Genomic DNA, 20,794 nt, shown 5'->3' with positions numbered 1-20,794 from the left:
AATTATAATTTTAATTGATATTTACCTTCGAAACAAATCTATCTGTGTTTAAAACTTAATTGGGATATAGGATAGATTAAAAATTAGCTAAATAGAAGGGATTTTTTTTTATTTTAATTGTTAAAATAAAAAATAGAACTGATCATGTGTGTATTGTTTATCATACTACAGTTTTGTTGTGCAAAATTGTTCAGTTGATGATAGTAAGTAATGTATGAAAATGTTTCTTTTTTTTTAACAGATTATACAATGCGAATTTGTTATTTTTGATCTCATGTGAATTACAATTATGAAATTTATTTTCTATGTAATATGTATTTGTGATTAAGGTGTGTCATGACACAACAATGATAATCTGTTAAAAATATTTTCATTAATTAATTATTAACGAACTGCAAGAACTCATTAATTGGACACACAGTTTAACGATTCTATTGACACAGTATACCATAGTATTTATAATTTATACATTATTGTACATACGAAAATAGTACAGAATGTTAAGAAATAATTCATATTGTGTAAACAAGGGGCGTTCAATAATACTATTTTATATATATAAATTGTGCATGACATTAAACTTAATAATATGTTTTTTAATCTGTGTGACACACACATGTTTTTAAATTAATTAATGAGTCCTTGCAATTAGTCGAATTTAAAAAAATTATAATAATTTATAAATTTTATTTATTGTAATATTAGTCGTTTAAATATTTTTTTTTTTTATGGAAACGGGGTTGTATTTAGTGAGCCAACTGTTTTAATGAAAGAACTGATTAATATTAAATGTTAAGGAGATAATTATGTCTATATTTTTTATATAATGTTAATGATATATATAATTATAATGATTGTATACATATGTAATGATGACCGGTCTTGTCTCGTTTTTGTGGTTATTAAATATTTAATTGTGAAAATTACTGTTTTTTTCTTTATTTCGTCTTCCGAAAATAAGATAATGAAAAATTTTAAAGTTACTGATAACGCCATTTAAAGTAAAGTACATTTAACTTCTTTCCTTTGATTATTAATTTTTTAGACTCTAAACAGACGGTCAAAGCAAGGAACGCGTTGAAAAAAAAAAATAAGTACACGCACGCCGGCGCCGGTAGTGTTGGATCATTCCTGATTTTACGTAAAACGAAACGAACCAGTTTTTTTACATTTACAAAACAGTTCTTTAAAACGGTTATAAAAAAAACCGGTTTGTTTTCATGGGTTCGAGAACTTACTATACTTACGATACTTTACTGAAATATATTCAACACTGGAGTCATTGTATATAATTTTAAAAATAGTCGACTTTATAATTTATTTGGATTAATTCTCCGTTATGCTCCGTGCATATTTGCATTTAAAAAAGAAAGTAAAGAAATATTTTTAAATTATTTGTAATTTCAACTATTACGGCTGAGGATTATTATATTATAATAATATTAATAAGCAGTCAATACTAAATCTGTATTAAAAAAATAATAAGCGTATTAGGAGCCTACGAAAAAAAGATTTTTTTTTGTTTCGTAATTTTTATTTATTCTTCTACAAACAAGTTTGTGTTGTATTTCTTTAGGAATAATATCCATTGTAGCATATTGGTTACTTCAAATCCAAAGTAGTTTCTTATAACTAGTTTAATATTCATACAATAGTAGTCCTTACGGCGATCAAAATAGAGTGTTTAGGCAGTTACACGTGATCGAAAACGTTTCGCGAAGCAGTACCAAAACGACGGCCGCCGGTGCCGAGTGCCGTCTCGTTCGTTTTAAAGCTATATGTCCTATAATCAAGAAACAGTTCGTTCGTTCTTTATAAAATAACTAGTTCTTAAAACCGTTTTTGAAAAAAACTCCCAGCACTAACGCTCGGCGAGTGTCAACCGTAGCTGTCAGCCTGTCACGCACCAAGATGATGAACTTGACACGTTTGTTTTATTTCTTTTGTAGTGTGACAATCTATGTAGATAAATAAATACTCTAAGCTTCTCTCTGCCAAAATTAGTGTTTTGTTTTATTATACTGGCAAGCGTTTTTTTTTATTTGTGCTGCAAGGAAACAGATAATTTCACCAATGTCAAGTGCGAATTGACTCTTACGTGTTATGTATCTGTGAGTCAGATGTTGCAAATGCTTAAGCCAGTTCCACACAACCGATTTAGTTGAAGTAACACATACGGCGTTGGTAACGATAAATATTAGTACTCTTAATTTGCTTATTAATAAAGTTTTATTTGATATTTGGAACTTGGACTTGAATACGGTGAGTAATTCAATACGGTATCTGAAGCATGGCGTCAATGTTATTTTATCAGCAAGATGTCCTCCACGTCGAAAAACATTGTTCAAGGTGAGTTTATTTATTTATTAAAACAACTTATTAAGATTGAATTACACAATTGACAAAGATACACTTAAATTAGTTTATACATATTGTATATACCTATAAATTATTTTATATAAAATATTTATAAATAATCATTAAAGGTTCTATAGCTTCTAGGTATTGAGTTATATTCAGTCACAGAGTTATATAAATGTAATGAATACTTTTTGGTTTGACATTTTTATAAATAAAAGTAGAAGAAGAATAATTTTGAATTGGACATTGGAATTGTAAACCTGAGTTGAAAAACGGAAGATAATGGATGATTGTAACAAAAACTGGTAAAATAAATATTGTAAACTATATTAAATATTGTTAATTATTTGACGTTCCTGTTTACTTGAAGCTGGGTCTTCAATACGTATAAAGCTAAGACCTTCTTCCCTTTGAGTAGAGTTGCGAGCTTATTTCAAATTCACAATTTTTATTTTCTGATAAATGGGTGGTGCTTTTTCTACACAACACAAATTAGTAAATTACAAATCAATAAACTACCAGATCTATTCACGAAGGTGCACCCTCCACGTCAACACACAGGTAAAATTTAAAAACGGGTAATCTAAGTCAACTCACGCAGACAGACATCTTTAGTGCACGAGCGTCACTCAACACTAATGAACGTCGATAATAATAGAAAGTGGACGTAGTCTATACTACATGCAATACACATGCACATGTACAAGTAAAAAAATGAATTATCTTCTAGATATACGTATAATTTATAAAAAGTACTGAAGGTATTGGTAGACTGTGTCCAATGGGCGGAATTGTCCTTATAGCCGTTATTCCTGTTTCGATAGACAAACCTTAGATTTACGTATTTCATGCGATTCGTTAATAACTCAGCTATATTGTGCACTACTAGGAGTTTTTGATGAATATATCTTTATTTATAATTGAACACTATTAAACTTAACTACTTGTATCCACTATAATTTTAATTCCAAAATTCCGATAACAGTTTCGTCGACGTTCAAAACGCCATTTATCGCAAATCCATAGTGAATAACATAGATTAATCGAGCTCTCGACCAATAATATCGACAATTCGCTGTCAAATGTTGTTTATTTGGCTTTTCTCGTCTTATGGTTGGAATGGAGTTGGTATACTCGTACGTATATGGTTGTTGGTGTATTTTCAGATATAAAGTTTTTTTAATGCACATAAAAACGACTACATAGTAACAGCTACATAGTTATTGGACAAAACATGGAGTCGAGACAACTCGGTGATTAGAACTAATAAAGATTGCAGGTTGAACGCTGCGTTTTGATGTGCTTGATTTGAGTTTATAATTAATGTTGTGCTCTTGTGGTGTAGGTAACGCTGAATTCAACCTTAACCTCCTGGCCACTGCAAAAAACGCCCCCCCAATATCGAATTTTGCATAAAGATAATGTTATGATATACCATTTCTTAATGAATGAAATGATTCATTCAAAGTAGCATTATTTTTCTCAACTGCAACTGCCACTCTAGTTCCCTTAGCGTAAATCCATCGCTGGGTGGCCTCGTCGGATTTGCTGCTCGTCCTCCCAAACTTGTGACTGGTCTCCCTTGAGCAATCTCAAGGGCTTGGGCTTCTTGGCCGAAATCTGTCAGGACGACATCAACTAACTTTGTTATTTGCAACAATGTTTTAATGCTTTGTTTAATGAGTAATCGTATTATTCTGAGCTGTTCACATACACGTATAAACGATACGAATGAGAGCCAGCGTTCAAGATAAAGTGTCAACGACCGCAGATATTAATGTAATTTTTATACTCGTATCTGTGTCATTGTTGCTAAGCTTTGTTTTAAATTAAATTAAGAGGAGCTGTGATGGCCCAGTAATGCATCTTAATGGATGATTGCGGGTTCAAAACCAGGCAAGCATTACTGAATTTTCGTGTCCGTTTTGTGTTTAAAATTGGACGTAGTTTCTCTAAAAGGATCCATCCCACAAAATGTAACTTTTGAGTTATTCAAGTTTAAAGTTTTACCTGTATTTGCTTATAGTTGTGCTTGTTTGTATTTATTGCTTTCTGGTGTAATATTTGTATAAATGTACCATATTTCGTACAGATGAGTTAATCTAATCGAAAATAACGACCCTTACGACTAATGTGGTATACTTAACTCATTTTCGATCAGTTTGTGGGTTGAATCCTTTTAAAAAAACTACGTCCAATTCATCTCGAGCTCGGTGGTGAGGAAACCATTACTCTAATTTCAACGAAATTCTGCCACTGCCGGCCGTTAAAACTAGCCGGCTTTAAAAAACCGGCTAGTTTTAACAGAAAAAGTTGCCGCACACGAGCCTCCGGCCACAACCACAAAACGCCGCCTCCGGCAAATTTTCTGTAGTTTTCATATATGTTATGGACTCGCCGATTGCGGCGTGTGGCGGCAACCGGCGTCATCCGTGTGCGGCGAGTCCATTTAATTACTCGCTCTACTCAGAAACATTGTTTAGTATACTCAATTCCAACCATAACAGGAATAAGTCAAATAAACAACATTTGACAGCAAATTGACGCGATATCATTGGTCGAGATGATTAATCTATGATATTCACTATGGATTTGCGAAAAAATGGCGATTTGAACGTCGACAAAACTGTTATCGATTTTTTTGAAGTAAAATTAAAGTGGAAAAAAGTAATTAAGTGTAATAGTGTTGTATTATAAATAAAGATATATTAATCATAAACTCTTAGTAGTGCACAATACAGCCGAGTTATAAGCAAATCGCATGAAATACTTAAATCTAAGGTTTGTTTATCTTTTTTCCTACTTCCACTGGAATAGGCAATAGGGTCCACAGCCTACATAATCAGAAAAAAATCCCGGGTAATTAGGTAATCCTCGAAGTCGGTATACAGAACTGCTCAGATCTTTCAGGACGCGCAAACTCAGTAGTTTAACTTGTCCTACACGTGTAGCGGTTAGCGAGACAGAGTCAAACATCTTAACAGATCAAATTATTATTAATGACATTGAAGTTCAATTCCGGCATTTTAAAGGGCACGATTTGAATTGTGCTATTGTATTGTATTTTGAGCTTTCAAGTGATGGATTAATGTTCAAAATCGTGTAACCTTTGAAATTTCCATTTGACCTTTGGAAGTAGCCTAGACCGAGTAAGGTACCTTCATTTCATTGGTTCGTTTAATACTACATGTAGTCCCAGGCGATGTTCTCGCAATATTTTCGATAGTATTCTCCATTTTATATAAATATATATATATATATTTATGTATATTAACAATAATAAAGATCTTTTCGAAAGAAACCGTGACAATATTATAAATAAGGCAAGATAGAAATGCGTGGCCGTGTTTATTGATTTCTAGGCAGGATATACTATTGAAATTTGATTGTACTTAATTGACAAATTCTATTATTTAAAGTGTGGAAAAAAATAACTGTTTTTGTGATTTTGATTATACAAAACTTCCTTCTAGAAGTCATTGAGAACACAGGTAAACGCACAAACTTTTCAATAGTGTTACTTCTCGGTAGAATCGACATTCCGAACCGATGGTAGTTTAATAATAAAATTGAACTTAACCTTGTAAAGTGACGTCACAAGTGCTTGTAAAAGCGTACCTGAATAAAGCATATTTTGTTTTTTTTTTATTCGTTTCTTTTATATTTTTATACGTGGTGACGGATAAAATCGCGAATGCCCAACCTGCATTAGAGCAGCGTGTTGGAATTAGTAATAAGCTTGAAGACTTTTTCTTTTTGGCACTCTCCTCACGCGCCCGCTCCGCCGCCTCCTTCTGCGACATTACCTTGGCTTTAGCTTGGCTGTTATCACGCTCGGCAAGCGGCAAACTCCATCAGGGAGTGACGCGCCGTGTCCAAAGGCGCGCCGTACGCGTGGCAGGCGGGCGTCATTTCCCGCCTCACTATCTGGTGCAGGTACTTACCGAAACAACCATGATTGCAGGGCTGGTTCATTTTTCGCCCAGAGCCATCGGAATTTCGATTCAACGGGATTTCCTGCTAGTATTCTTGTCATCGCTCTACGCAGTCATAATTTGTATACTGTTTAAAATTTTTAATTCTATTTAATCATGGCTTTAATGTAAATTCTTATATAAATACATATAATAAATGTTATGTACTAATCGGGTAGTGGGCCATTTAAGAGGTTACTGGAAGAGTTGCGAATCGGATTATGAATATTGCATTTACTTAGTGGTAGGGCTTCCTGTAAGGGTCAGTACCATCGTCTCCACATACATTCTAGTGCCAAACAGTGGTGAAACGGGTGAGTCAGGGCAACGAGAAGCTTACACCTCAGTTTCCAAGTCTGGCGGCGCTTTAGCGATGTTAGGGTTGGTAAGTATTACTTATCATTCGGCTATGTACACACCGCGTGTGTGTTGGTTCAATTGTCGAAATAATAACAAAAATATCACTTTATAAACTTACTTTATGGCTATACTATAACTATATAACTTTATGGCACGGGGTTCTGTATATGTGTATATTTTATTGAATGATAACAGAAATCGATCTAGAAGTCTTTGAAAATATAATGACATACATATGTAGAGTAAACAGAGAACTTATCTTTTTTTAAAGTCGGTTGACACAAATTATTATTGTTGCGTATTTTCAACAATCAAATATCCGGTACACACCGGTTCCAACCGCTTCAAGCCGCCTCAGCTATGGATCTAAATTGACATAAATTATGCTATTATTGTATGATCTGTTGTCAACAATAAATAGTCCATGTGGGTGTGATTTACGCTTAGTGATGCGACACCACGATATAAAAGTATCGATAAAAAATACATGTTTCACCACATATGTCAACCACTGACGAAATGATTTTTATGTACTAAGTGTAAAGTTACAATGTCCTAACCGAATATTAGCCATGTAAACTTGCCAACTGCACGGGGTATCTTTTGCACAAGTGTTTGCGTAAACACAGAATATATTATTGTAATTTCAGTAGTTTAAGACGTCAAAATAAAATCACGTTATAATAATTCTCCAACAAATATATTTCTCAATAATCTCCCCTCATCTCATTATTTCACGTGACAGATCAATCTTTATAAAAAAAGAAGTATGTTTATGTATTCGTGCCAGTCTTAAATAGTGTGCCAAATAAAATAGTATCAATTAAGGTTTAACTAATTATAACAATGACTCTATAAGTACATAATGATGTACAATAAATAGTTTCGATTGTAGTCATTATACGTAAGAATGTGATATAATTAATTATGACACCCTATGACGTAACACCGTAGTGGGGGCTAGGGCTACTCGCTAACATAATATATACTATGAAAGTCTTAACGGAAAGTTTACAAATAATTAAAGGTCATTGGATACCGGACATTAGTGAGTCTTATCTATTTAAATTAAAATCAATGTATGTGTGTTTGTCCCCTACACATTTCTAAACTATTCATCAGATGGTGATGTATCTTGAGCCGAGACGGTCTAGTGGTTAGAATGCGTGCATTTTAACCGACGATTGCAGGTCAAGGACCATTGAATTGTCATTTGCTTGATCTTGTATTCGGTGAAGGAAAACATCGTGAGTAAACCTGCATATGTATCCACCAACCCGCATTGGAACAGCGTCGTGGAATAAGCGCCAAAATCTTCTCAAAAGGAGAGGATGTCTTGCCCAACCGTGGGACATTAACAGACTGTTACTCTTGGATCTTTGTTAATGTGTTCTGCGTACGCCTGCAAAAGACCCTGGAGAAAAAACAAAACGAGATTTGGCTCATGTTCGTTATTTACTTTAAATATGTAGATCCTTATTCTACCCGAAGTCGGGACTTGGGGAAGTAGTCATTTATAAAAAAACATTGTAATGATGGTATCGAGATGAGCAGGGCTTTTTAATTTATATATTTAAAATATTTTTAAGCGGAGTGAGATAGAAATAGTGGATGTTGACAAATTATATTTAAATGGAGTGACAATTGCAAATTTAATCTTGTGAGGGGGGTGGGTGACCCTTAAATAACACCGGGTTAAATAGTTATCGATGTAAACGATTTACTTCTCACTATGACATTTCACCATCTCACAACGAATCGATTGTCACACCGACTACCCAATTCCCGCCAATTTCTCTAGACCCTGCCGTTCCCAATTTTTTAAATCAAAGTACAAAACTAGTAAGGCAGTGAATAAACATTAAATTAATCACGCTTCCCGCTGTCTGTCTGTCGCTATGCATGCTTAGATCTTTAAAACTACGCAACGGATTTTGATGCGGTGTTTTTAATAGCTAGAGTGATTCAAGAGGAAAGTTTATACGTATAATACATGCACAATATAGAAATAACCTTCTAAAGTTATTATATTATACATTATCAGCCTGTAAAATCCCCACTGCTGGGCTAAAGGCCTCCTCTCCCTTTGAGGAGAAGGATTGGAGCATATTCCACCACGCTTCTCCAATGCGGGTTAGTGGAATACACATGTGGCAGAATTTCGTTGAAATTAGACACATGCAGGTTTCCTCACGATGTTTTCCTTCACCGCCGAACACGAGATGAATTATAAACACAAATTAAGCACATGAAAATTCAGTGGTGCCTGCCTGGGTTTGAACCCGAAATCATCGGTTAAGATGCACGAGTTCTAACCACTGGGCCATCTTATATTATACACGTGTTAAGTAAACGTTTTTAATTGCACAACTTCGGACATCACATACGTTACTCCGATCCCAATGTAAGTAGCTAAAGCACTCGTGTTATGGAAAATCAGGAGTAAAGACGGTACCACATACACCCAGACCCAAGACGACATTGGAAACTAATGAAGTTTTTTCTACATTGACTCGGCCGGGAATCGAACCCGGGACCTCGGAGTGGCGTACTCGACCACGGAGATCGTCGAATAATAGAGAAACACTGATAATTTAAGAGGTTTTTAATTTGATGTCGTATATATAAAAAAAATAATTTAACTTGCATTGCAAATGCTGGCTGAACCCTACGAGATAGACCAAAATAATTTACTACACTATTGAACACCTTAAGTGTCTAAAAAAATTCACGATGGTATAATATGTCTATCACTTAGGGATAACCCACAATAACAATATTTTTTATTCATTACTTTGTAGAAGAAACAATGGCTTATTTACGAAGCGATTTTAAGCAATACAGCATTGACCCTTTGCATTTAATATAGATTAATATGACCCTTTACAGCGTGTAGTTTAAATGAATATTTTCGAAGTTATTCATGGTTTAAAATGCAGGGATTTAGCGTTTGTGTTGTCTAATGACAAAAAAGCTGCGAATTTTGTCTATGCTTTGCACCCGTGCGAAACCGGGGCGGGTCGTTAGTTATTATTTATTTAACAAATTCATATTTTCGTATTGTATCCAATTTCATAAAAATAAGTGTAATCGATTTCAGAACTTCATTCGTATGGTTTTAAAAAATAATATGTCTTTCCGCGCAAAATGAGAAATAAATAATGGCGGTCAATGTAATTTAAAGATTAACAAATAATTTAAAAAACGGTGTACTGGTGTATTTATTAACAGTACTTTTTATATTGAACCGAGTTTACTTCGTGGATAGGTCACGTAAACTGGAACGGAAGATTGAAAGAACTTCGTCTAAGCTCGTATCTCTTCCTAACGTTGATGTTGGAAGGGGCTAGGATAGTCCAAAGGGGTGGACAGAGGTAGGTAGGACAGAGGTAGATAGGGTAGGTTTGAAAAATAATAAATCATGAATCCACATTAAAATAAAATGTATTTCATTAATAAAATATAATTCCACTGATTAGTGAATGTCATAAAAATAAATATATCAGATATACAACATTCAAAGACAAAATAAAATTTATGTTAAAATATCGTTTTCTATGATAAAATTTAGACCTTAAAATGTTATATACACAACGTAGTTCTTACGATATAGTAAAGGATTACAGTAAAAATGTTCTTACATCAGTGTGACAACGAATACATGCAATTCAATCAATTCTTAGTTTAATGGAACGAATACATTTCAAAGATGGCGGACCTGTAAAGCGTTATGTCAAAACTCTCTTTTTTTTTTTTTTTTGGCTTTTGCTTGTGCCGAAGGGACTATATTAAAACTAAAAGGATTAAAAAATTTGCGTGACATTTCTGTCAACCGATAAAACATTAAAATATTTTTTTTTATTCGTTTCACATCTGTAGTAGCTGTTTATATGACATTGCGTTTTCGTTTAGTTACGCAAATGTCTTCTCTTATCTCAAAACTTAATGAAAACAAAAAAATATACATTACACATTAGATATATCTATTTATACCCTTCGTGATATAATAATTGCAACGATATAAATATAAGAATAAAATATAACTTCGTATAAATTTATGCGTGCGCCACACATGTTATTTATCTTTACGAACAAACGAGCAAACGCGTAACTGATTATCACTGCCCATAGAAATTTATAGAAAGAGGAAAAAAGCAATGTTTTGTCAGCCTATGTAGTATCTATTCTGAATGGGGTGGGGCGGGGGGACATCTGTCGGTTTTAGATTGTGTTCTCACTTGTCCAGTGCCATAATACCCGCTAGCAGTTCCGGCACACTCTCGATCGTTAGACGACATCGCAGGATATCTTGCGTACGCTATCGCGACTATCGGGATACCAAATATGATCTAAATTTTTTGTCAAAATAATGTTCTGCTACAAATCGAGTTGTCAGATAGATATGCTAATTACGATTTGCTATAAAATCTGAGAAGGCACCATGGGAAGCCTGACAGATGGGATAATTTAAAAGAAAACTCTGTCCGAAATACGTTTCGCGTTGTGGGTTAGAGTGAGAAAGGAGGAGCTTGCCTACAGCTACCGTATACCATATCTACCAGATGGACTTACGCAGTAACGCGTTACGTAACGAAGCGGATAAGAAGTTACTACTTCAAAACTAACCTAAATGTGTCGTTAGTCGAAATAATTTTGAATGGGAATTGGTTTAAAGGCTACAGGCTCAAAGGATATAACATCTTAGTTTCCAAGGTTGGTGTTGCGTTGGCGATGGAAGGTATTGCTAATATTTCTCACAGCGCTAAGATCTATGGGTGGTGTCTTGGTTCATTTCCTCGCTCGCTTACATATTTAAAGAATCTTGATCAAATTATATGATAAACCGTGAATTTCATTACATCGAAGAGTTGAATACTATTGTAAAATTATTAATTTTCAAACAATTATAATTATAAACTAAAATACATGCAATTTATTTGAATAAGTAATAAAAAAATCTATACTATTTTAGTTTACAATATTTGCTTTATAAAAGTAATACTATTGTCTGCATACAGTAGTTCTATATCACTAATACTAATTAAATAAATTATGCTATAACGTTATTTAAATAAATGTAATTATATCTTTATATTTAATTTCAAGTAAAATATGAAAATGAGACCAAGCTTAAAATGGCTATTTTGATTGTATAGTAAAATTATTTAATAATAAATTATTTGGAAACAGAGACACTGCTGGAATGAATCGAATTTCATTTCAAAAATTCAATTTCAAATGATGATGACGATGGTTATAATACGGTAACAGCATTGCACTGTTAGAAGGGGGACTCCTGAGTCCAGGCCGAGTGCCAGATTCCCCACTTAAATTCAGCGGTACCCTCTCCGTCATGTTAAGAAGCGGGATTACGCATATGGCGTCACATGTGTGTGTAAGCGTAACTACTCAGCCAGTGCAAGGTTACCGTTTGTTAAGGAAAAATATTTGAATATGTTTCACAACAGCCTGGTTGATATGATTCGAAATTTCTTCATAGTTTTTCTCGTGATTTTTCGCTCCATCCGACCGCACAAAAACACAAACATTAGCACATAAATATGTGATTTTAATCTAATGTTATTTCATGTTTTTTCGGTTAGATTTTATCACTCTTTGAATTTCATATGTGGTAAGGCTTTTAGCTGGTCGTACATTTCAGTCGTACATTTGGGTGGTACATTTCGATCAATTACTTTATATTATGTATTGGTTATCGCTAGCAGCTTTGCTTGCTTTTATGGGTTGGTCGTCACGACCTTTAGTGGTTTGACCGTTAAAGAGCAAGAGACAGAAAAATCCGCACGGTTGTTGTGCTAAAGACGGCTGGGTTTGGAGGCTCTATCTGGTCGGAGGAGCTTGTGATGGAGTGAGGTGAGCAATTCACGTTTCCAACAGTGCTAATGAAAATTTGAATGAAATGAGGTAAAAGAGAGGTTTGTTCAAGCACAGTGGTGTCGTATTCTATAGAGGTTATATTTTTTAAATTATTATTTCCCTAATTATAGACCAACATTAAATGTAAACTATGAATTTAATATACTGAGCATAAAATTTAATACAATTTCAAACAATATTGCATAAAATTCTATATATTTTCAAGGTAAAAACATAATTAAAGTCTCATTTTGATAATAAACAATATGCAAATACATTTAAATGTTAGGAAATTGTGATATAAAACATTGAGTACCCTGACATAACATTTACGCGATAAAGAGTAAACGTACAATCGCGCAAATTTGTGCAAGGTCTTTTGCGCAGTTAAGCGTACGACGGTAAAATGTTAGCTCGCGCAAACAATAAAGTATTTTTTATAAGTAGTGATATTTTTAATTAAATTTTATCTTATCGTATGCCTTGACACTTAACAGCGCAAACTGGACCAAACAAGTCATCACGTGTAGGCGCACCTTAAAGCATTATAAAAAAAAAAGTTTAAGAACATTATTACGAAGTATTACTTCTACATCCAAAACGATAGTATAAAAACTTGTTTTAATACATAATATATTTTCAAATTTACATTGTTATATAGTTATATAAATTCAACTTTCCATATACTCTTAAGAATGATAAATTAACTATGTTACTATATCTATTCGAAGCTAGTACTATGAATAAAATGTAATTACTATTATTATTAAAAATCTCACTAGTTGCCTCGAAAATCGAGATAAAATATAGCATCCACGTACTCTTTTCCATCTTTGGGAAGTAAACAAAAGAGATCTCACTAACAAAGGAATGGTTTATTGTTCATTATATTATTATTAATTATTCCGAATTGCGTCAAGGGAGACAAGTCGATCGTGAATAATTACGTTTATGATTTACTAGCCGACCGCGCAAGAGTATACTGCACGTGCGTATGCAAACGCAACACCGTATTCCTTCTTCCTTACGACCGTAAAGAGTTCAGTCGTAGGACCAACGGAATTATGTGTGAAATAGCTGTGTGGTATTTCTTAGAATTTCTTCGACGTAATAACCTCACCAGTTTATAGACTAGATCCGTTGTTTTTAGTTTTCAGTCGACTTGATTATGACGATATCGAACCCGTTGAGTTTTCCTCGATAACAATAGTCAAATCGGATTAATGAATAATACTATTTTATTAGTACATTAATCATTGCTAATAATTTGAGTAAACGATTTTGGCTTATTAAATTCGCTTTTAAATAAACCGTCGAAATATTGAAAATAAGTTTGTTAAATATTCAATTTTTTTTTTAAATTGCATTAAAAATATTTATATTTTAAGTGGTTTTAAATTTACATGTTGTTGTTATTTGTTTCTGAGTAAAAATATATTAGTCGTATTTATTTATTGTTTTTTTTTTTAATTATAAATATTTGATTAAGTTTATGCGAACGCGACGTGTCGCCGCGATGTTTAGTTTAGAATTCCTCAAGATATGTTACGAGATAGATCTGATGTATCATTTAGAACTTATTTTATTACAATATAAAATTTTTACAAAAACACTTTGTAAATGCATTATATGTTGTATTTAGAGCGATATTTTATAATTACTAAATGTACTAATTGTGTGTAAAATCCTCTATCGAAATGTTTAACTACTTTTCGTGTAAAAAAACATTGTTGTATAAAAGTGATCGCCATTTTGTTTAAACTTCTCCACACAGATCTGTTTTCACTAAGACCTCTGTCTTAAGATCTCGTTCCTTTTCATTGTCATCTAGCAAATCTTCCACATCATCCAAACTCGTCTGTCCTTTATATTCGACGAGATTATTAACCTCCTCGACTTCTTTGGGACTCTTGATCTTCTCCCCGTTCTCTTCTAAGCTTTCATCAATAATCTCTAGTCGAGATTTCGAGAAGAATCGATGCAACGATTCGAGTTTGTCTAATGCTCTTTCATTTCTCTCTGAACTGGAACTCAGTGTTGTGTCTTCCGTCATGCAAGCCGAATCGATGCGTTTCGAATATTCGGATAACGATTCCGATATTTCCGTAGTCGACGTTGATTTATCGACTCTTATAACCTTCGGTTTGATTATCATACTCGGCGGCAGATCCGGGATGTTTCTTAAATCTACGAGACTTATTGATTTTAAATTCGGACTTAAATCGAATTCCCGGCTGTATTCTTCTGTCGATGGACCTGAACTATCATTATCTTCAAACGGATAGTTTTCAACTTTCTGTTCTATATATCTCACTAATTCTTCTGCGGCTTCCCGTATTTCTGTCATAGGATCCCTTTCGACACACCGAGAAGATGGTTCCGGTTCATCCTCTTCAATGATATCTGATAATTCAATACTAAACGGCATTGGGCCGTATTGCAATTGAGGTTTCGTGTAAGTATTAAAATTCTCTACGTCTTCTTGCTCACTCATCGTGTCGTCTTCAAATATCATATTCAATTCGCATACCCTTAGTATCGCTTCTTCAAACAGAGCTTCGAGGTCTGATTTAATATAACTCAAATCTATAACTGTTTCGGAGATACGTCTTCTTTCCCCATCTTCTCCTCTGTCGATGACCGTGTCTTGAGTCTGGGTTAACGTCGAGTCTGACTTCGTTTTGCTCATGTCACTGAATGTTTCCAATTTACTAATCGTCATGTCTGATTTCGACTTCTCAGACAGAGACGGCGTCACTGATAAGGACTTGGATTCCTTGTCTTTGCCGTTGTAACCTTCCATGTATTTTAAAAGCATTTCCACGAGCGTTTCGTTGTCGTCGTCACCCGGTGTCTCGTCTATATAAGTTAGGTTTTTAACATTTACATTCGATTCGGATAAGCTGATCCCTTTAGTGTTTATTTCAATTACCGGCTTTTCGTACTTTTTATCCTCTGTCAAGAGAAACTCCATTAAGGTTATCTTTTTATCGTCTTTGTCGTCCTTTTCAACGCAGCCGCTCGAAGCTAAGAATTCAATCAAAGTTTCCATTTTCTTTTCTAACTCCGTATTCACTACCGTTGGTACGTATTTCTTTTCTTCAGGACTGGATTCGCTCTTGAAGCAGCTCCCACCACTGCCCTTTCTTTCTTCCTTCTGGCTTTTCACAATTGTGAAGAAGAAGTCGATGAGATTAGCGATTCGTCTCTCAGTACCATCCTCATCGTCTGAGCTCAAGTCGGATTCTTCTTTGACCAGTGGACATTTTTTTTCTTCGAACTTCTTAGAAAATACTGTTTCTTGAACAACTTGGAACAGGTCTCTTGCGAGTTTCGCTGGTGATTTGGTCTCGATTGGTTCATAAGTGCCGGGGGTTGAACGTCGCCTTTCTCTGTCGATGCGGAAAAAGTCCCAGAGTGATCCGAGTTCTGACGATAGCGAGGCCCGATGGTTCGCCAGGCTCGTACCAAGCCGGCGGAAGACCTAAACATAGAACATAAAATAAGTCCATAAATAAATAATAATCAAATACTTCTAGTTATTGTATAATACATTAGTCCTGAAACATTTCTATTTATACTTAACAGTCCAAGTTCATTGTATATTACATTATATTATACATTAAGTAACATTTTAGAGCAAGATATGTTTGAAAACCAATACAAATAGCCACACTGTTAGTTACATTTTTGGTCATAAATATTCGACTAATTTCGACGTTGAATTTAGTACTTAATCGTGCCCAAATACTTCGTAAGGTTTTTAAGATATGATGTCAATAAATACCATCCAAAAAGAAAGTAGCTCTCACCTGCCACACTCAGGATCGCCACGCCCGTAGCTTACGTAAAGATACTCTCTTGAAGCGCGCCATCTGAGCCGCTAATGCCTCGGCACCCAGCGATCCTCCCGTTTCACTCTCTGAGTGTACCTGAGCGATTGTGAAAATTATATCGAATTGCTAGTATGTTCTATTTATTTATATATCTGTTAATATTATTAAAACTACGGGTGGTTACTATGGTTAAAGTTTGAAATTATTTATAATAAATAAGTATTTGTCTATTTATTATCTATTTCCATGCTTTAAGAATGCATGGGAGCTGATGCATGCTGCTGATGGCAGTGAAGAATAACATCGTAAGGAAACTTGTATTTATCAGATGAAGTTCTGCCACGTGGCGTTTTCATAATCCCTCGCTTTGTACAAGCCATGGGTAGGTATCACCGACTCATTAGACGCGTACAGCTAAACAAAAATACTAAGTATTGTGTAATAGTGTGAATGAGCCACTATAAGCACAAGGGACATAGCATGGGACGGTATTTCCTACAGCGCCAATTTCTATGGGTGGTGGTGACCAGTTGTCGCATCTCTTCTCAGGAAGTCTTGGCCAATAGTAGGGTATGAAATAGTTAGTACTACTGTTGTAAATAAGACTGAGATTACTTACATCTCTCGGACCCGTTCTTCTTTGAGCGTATGAACTGATATTTTTGTCGGAGTGACCTTTCGACCGGCCTATGCCTTTTCCCAAAGGCGAAGTTGAGACTCTTCTGAAATAACAAGATCATGTAAAATACTTACATTTTACAAGAGACGAGTTAGTTGGAGTCCTATCGGATCATGAGGGTGAGGGGATAGCGAGTGTGCACAAATTGTTTTTGGTGCCTCTATCAGCAACCCTCAGGGATAACCCTCAGGGATTATTATACCGTGATGGCAAACGGTTTAACCTTCTCTATTGCCGTCAAGTCCGTCTCCGCTGCCACTATCTACTTCTTTGTGAGTGTGTCAGATTAAGTAAGAAAAAAATATAAACTACTCTATTACGGTACGTTCATAATCCATCTGACAAAGTTTTCACTTATAAGGTATTGGCTTACCTGCAGTGCGTGGGGTCGCTGTATGCGGTCTGTACTGGCGTCTTTCCCTCCGCTACGTTGTCACTCGATATGATATTGCCGAGAGGAAATCCAGTAGTGCCTGTGAAAAGAGGGACGTATCGTCATTAAAAAAAGCAAAGATAAACAAGGCCCTCTCTGCTTTTAAGGTGACGGCTTGGAGCTTCGTTCACGCTGGTAGAATGTGAGTTGGTGGATTGGACAAGTGTTGCAGGTTTTTTGTAATGACACATTTATGTTTCTTCAAGATATGTCCCTTAGCCAAAATCGCGCGCCTTACATTTATCAGTCAATCCATTGAAATCTCTCCGGTTTTCGCACTATCTTATGGCTTGTGTAGTTGGTTGGCCTCTCTTGAGATTGGCCACCGTAGGCGAAATCGTTCAGGACGTCATCGTACCAGCTGCTCCTCGTTTTAAATGTTCCTACCTCGCCCGCGTTGTCGTAATAATACATTCGCATATTCAAACAAACAAAGAAACACTTCAACTTTTTATATCATAATAGATAATCTATTTTATCAATATGTAACTTGATTTTGAATGAGCTGTCTGAAAAGGTTGAAGTGATCTCAATGAGAAGTGCAGAGCAATTAAACTGAAGCGTTTCAGACAAGTGAAGTGCTAAATTGTTAAATATTGTTGTTTATCAGCAAAGGTGAAGGAAATTTATACATTTCATATATAAATACTTGCTATCTTAACAGAATAGCTACAGTAAACGCCGTTATCGCGTGCAATGCTAAAAAATCCAGCGGTATTTTCCCTTAATCGTCATTTAGATTGTCTCGAGATAATGAACCTAACCGGTCATTATTAGAGGTAATGCTCGTAAGTATTGTCTCTCTTAGAAACTTAAAACCTTGGTCGCAGGACTTTGCACAAGCATTTGCGTTTTGTTTGGATAGGTACCACTCACTCATAATTTATTCTACTTCCAAGAAGCGATTAAAGGCGAGTAAGTAAAGCTAGCGGCGGTTCCCCCTCACTGGGCACAGTCGGCCCCTCACTCCAGGTAAATAATTTTTTTGTCCGCCTACCTATTTGATAAAAACGTCCTGTAAAAAAACTCATGATTTTGTCTAGTAACTTTGGTCAAGCTGAACCTTTTCTAACTGTCTTACAAAAAATTGGCTACAAATACTATTTTCGTACCTGTACGACATTGCTGGTGTTCTAACCAAATGGATCAGTCGAGGATTTTATCTGAAGGTCGTGAGCTTAAATTAGGCAAATATCATGAGAAAATGGAACACGTAACAATGGAAGGAAACCTTCACGTGTTGAAAGAAGTTGACGAAATTAAGCGTGTGTGTAGTATGCTTAAAAGTCTTCGTTTTAGGAGGAGAGGGGTTCTTAGCTTTAGCAGTTTATCGATTGTTGTTGATGTTATTGTGTTTCTCACCAGCGATAGCGCCCCTGGTCATGCTCAGCCCGCGCTGTATCCTCGCGATGCACGCTCTGTGTCTCGGCAGCGGGGCCGTGCTACCTCTCTCTTGTAAAACGAATCTACCAAGGGTTTTCCAACTTGCCTGTAAATTAATTACAGTTTGATAAAACAATGAATAACAACATCATTAATTAATTTACATCAGACTATAATCTAGTTCTGTGTCAAATGTCATTCAGATCCGTTTCGATGTGATTGACCAACAAATGAACCCAAACATTCGTATTTATAATATTAGTAATACAATTCTTGGTATATAAAAGAACGTTCATACGAAATATGTAACAAACCTGAGCCGCGTAAACCACCTCGTCATCAGCAAGGGCTCGTTGCTGAGGACCGGTACCAGCTCTGCCCCCCCATTCCAACTCCTCCACCAACACAAACCTGAAATTAAAATATATAAATGTAAAACAGACCATCAATTATAACAATCTTAAACTAATTCTATCCAGTCATTAATAGTTGTTGTGACTTTGTTAATATTATTCAAGTATTTTTAAGCTGTTATAATATATGTTATTTGGTATAGTGGTAGTTATTTGTTACCGTTTCGGGTTATCGTGACACCGCGCCTTGGTCAGAGCTTGGTAGACCACGTAGGACGCTGTGGCCGTCAGTGGTACCTGTAGGCAATGACGAGTTCTGTTTATTTCTTTTGTGTCATAATTGTTTCTGTTCCTGTGTATGACATTCAAATTAAAATATACTTTATTCAAGAAGGCTCTTACAGCAGTAGTTATTCTTTTTTCCTAAGCTACTGGACTCATTTCAATGTATTTTTTTTGTGTCTTTGTTTGGATGGTTTATTTGTACCCGGTAGGTGTATCTGCGATCGGGTTTCAGCATATTTTCAGGTTAGCTTAGGTTTAAAAGTATTAATAAGTAATTCCTAAGCTGTTATGATCATAAGTTGTACGAAGAAGTAATACAAGTAGCCGAACCTTCATTATAGCGTAGGGTATTTCATGGCAGACATTGTGGACGCAGACCAGGAAGCTGTCTGGTGGCTTCCTGGTCTCCTCTTGGGTGCTGCTCTCATCGTCTGAGGGTATCGTGTGATCCTTCACCCTGTCCGTGGTCGATGCTGACCTGAAGAAGACAATAAATTTAGCCATCTCGATAAATATCGAAGATGCATGATAATATATATAATGATTATATAATTACGAAGTGTGCGCTGCGACGGACCTGATGCTGGTGAGCCAGGCCCTGCTGCTGGGGTCGTCGCCCACGCGCTTGAGCAGCAGGCGCGCGGCGGGGCGCTGCGTGGCGGCGCGCAGCACGCGCTCGTGCGGCGCCAGCACGCGCTGCGTGGGCGCGCGCGACGGCACCTCCTCCACCAGCACGTAGCTGCCGCGCGCCGAGCGACACACGCCCGCCTTCGACAGGCACTGCGCTATCGCCTGCGCACATGAGACACAAGAGTTGCCATTTACTGTTCAGGATCAGCGAATATAAATCCCACTGTTGATGACACACTTCCTCTTCGGTTGAAAAGTAAATTTGGAACCAGAATATTCCATTATATTACTCAGCATATGTTGGTATTCCTTACGATGTTTGCTTTCAACGCAGAACATAAAGTGAAATATAAACGAAGATTGAGTTTACAAAACCTCATTGGTGCTTGCGCAGATTTGAATTGTATTATTTGGTTACGATCTTCATAAAGTAATTTGTTTTTGTTTTTTTTTGCATTGTAAATAGCTTAAATTTGGATAGAGGTCGTCTTTAAAAAATGTCAACTTAACACTTGAATAAAGTCAGTGGGAGATATCGATGATTGCCTGACGTTTATATAGCGTTAAACATAATTCTGGAGACCGTTTGGTTGATATCCCTTTTGGAAGGCAGATTATTTTGC

The 20,794-nt window shown here is 35.6% G+C and overlaps 1 protein-coding gene across 1 annotated transcript in view; it reads right to left on the bottom strand.

The window, feature by feature from the left end:
* Positions 1 to 15,625: 15,625 nt before the first annotated feature.
* LOC113402332 (1-phosphatidylinositol 4,5-bisphosphate phosphodiesterase epsilon-1-like) overlaps positions 15,626 to 20,794 on the bottom strand; it is a 174,427-nt gene continuing 169,258 nt past the window's right edge. The window contains exons 35-43 of the mRNA XM_064219756.1: positions 20,119 to 20,333; positions 19,872 to 20,019; positions 19,477 to 19,553; positions 19,218 to 19,314; positions 18,883 to 19,009; positions 17,461 to 17,560; positions 17,028 to 17,130; positions 16,385 to 16,504; positions 15,626 to 16,056 (exon numbers count right to left, since the gene is read on the bottom strand). Of these exons, the coding sequence (XP_064075826.1) occupies positions 16,394 to 16,504; positions 17,028 to 17,130; positions 17,461 to 17,560; positions 18,883 to 19,009; positions 19,218 to 19,314; positions 19,477 to 19,553; positions 19,872 to 20,019; positions 20,119 to 20,333 (978 nt within the window). The 3' untranslated portion in view covers positions 15,626 to 16,056; positions 16,385 to 16,393. The remainder of the gene's footprint in view (positions 16,057 to 16,384; positions 16,505 to 17,027; positions 17,131 to 17,460; positions 17,561 to 18,882; positions 19,010 to 19,217; positions 19,315 to 19,476; positions 19,554 to 19,871; positions 20,020 to 20,118; positions 20,334 to 20,794) is intronic.

The sequence above is a fragment of the Vanessa tameamea genome, chromosome 29 (genome assembly GCF_037043105.1).
Source record: "Vanessa tameamea isolate UH-Manoa-2023 chromosome 29, ilVanTame1 primary haplotype, whole genome shotgun sequence".
NCBI classification, from domain to species: Eukaryota; Metazoa; Arthropoda; class Insecta; order Lepidoptera; family Nymphalidae; genus Vanessa; species Vanessa tameamea.
This window is presented reverse-complemented; position numbering and strand designations above follow the sequence as displayed.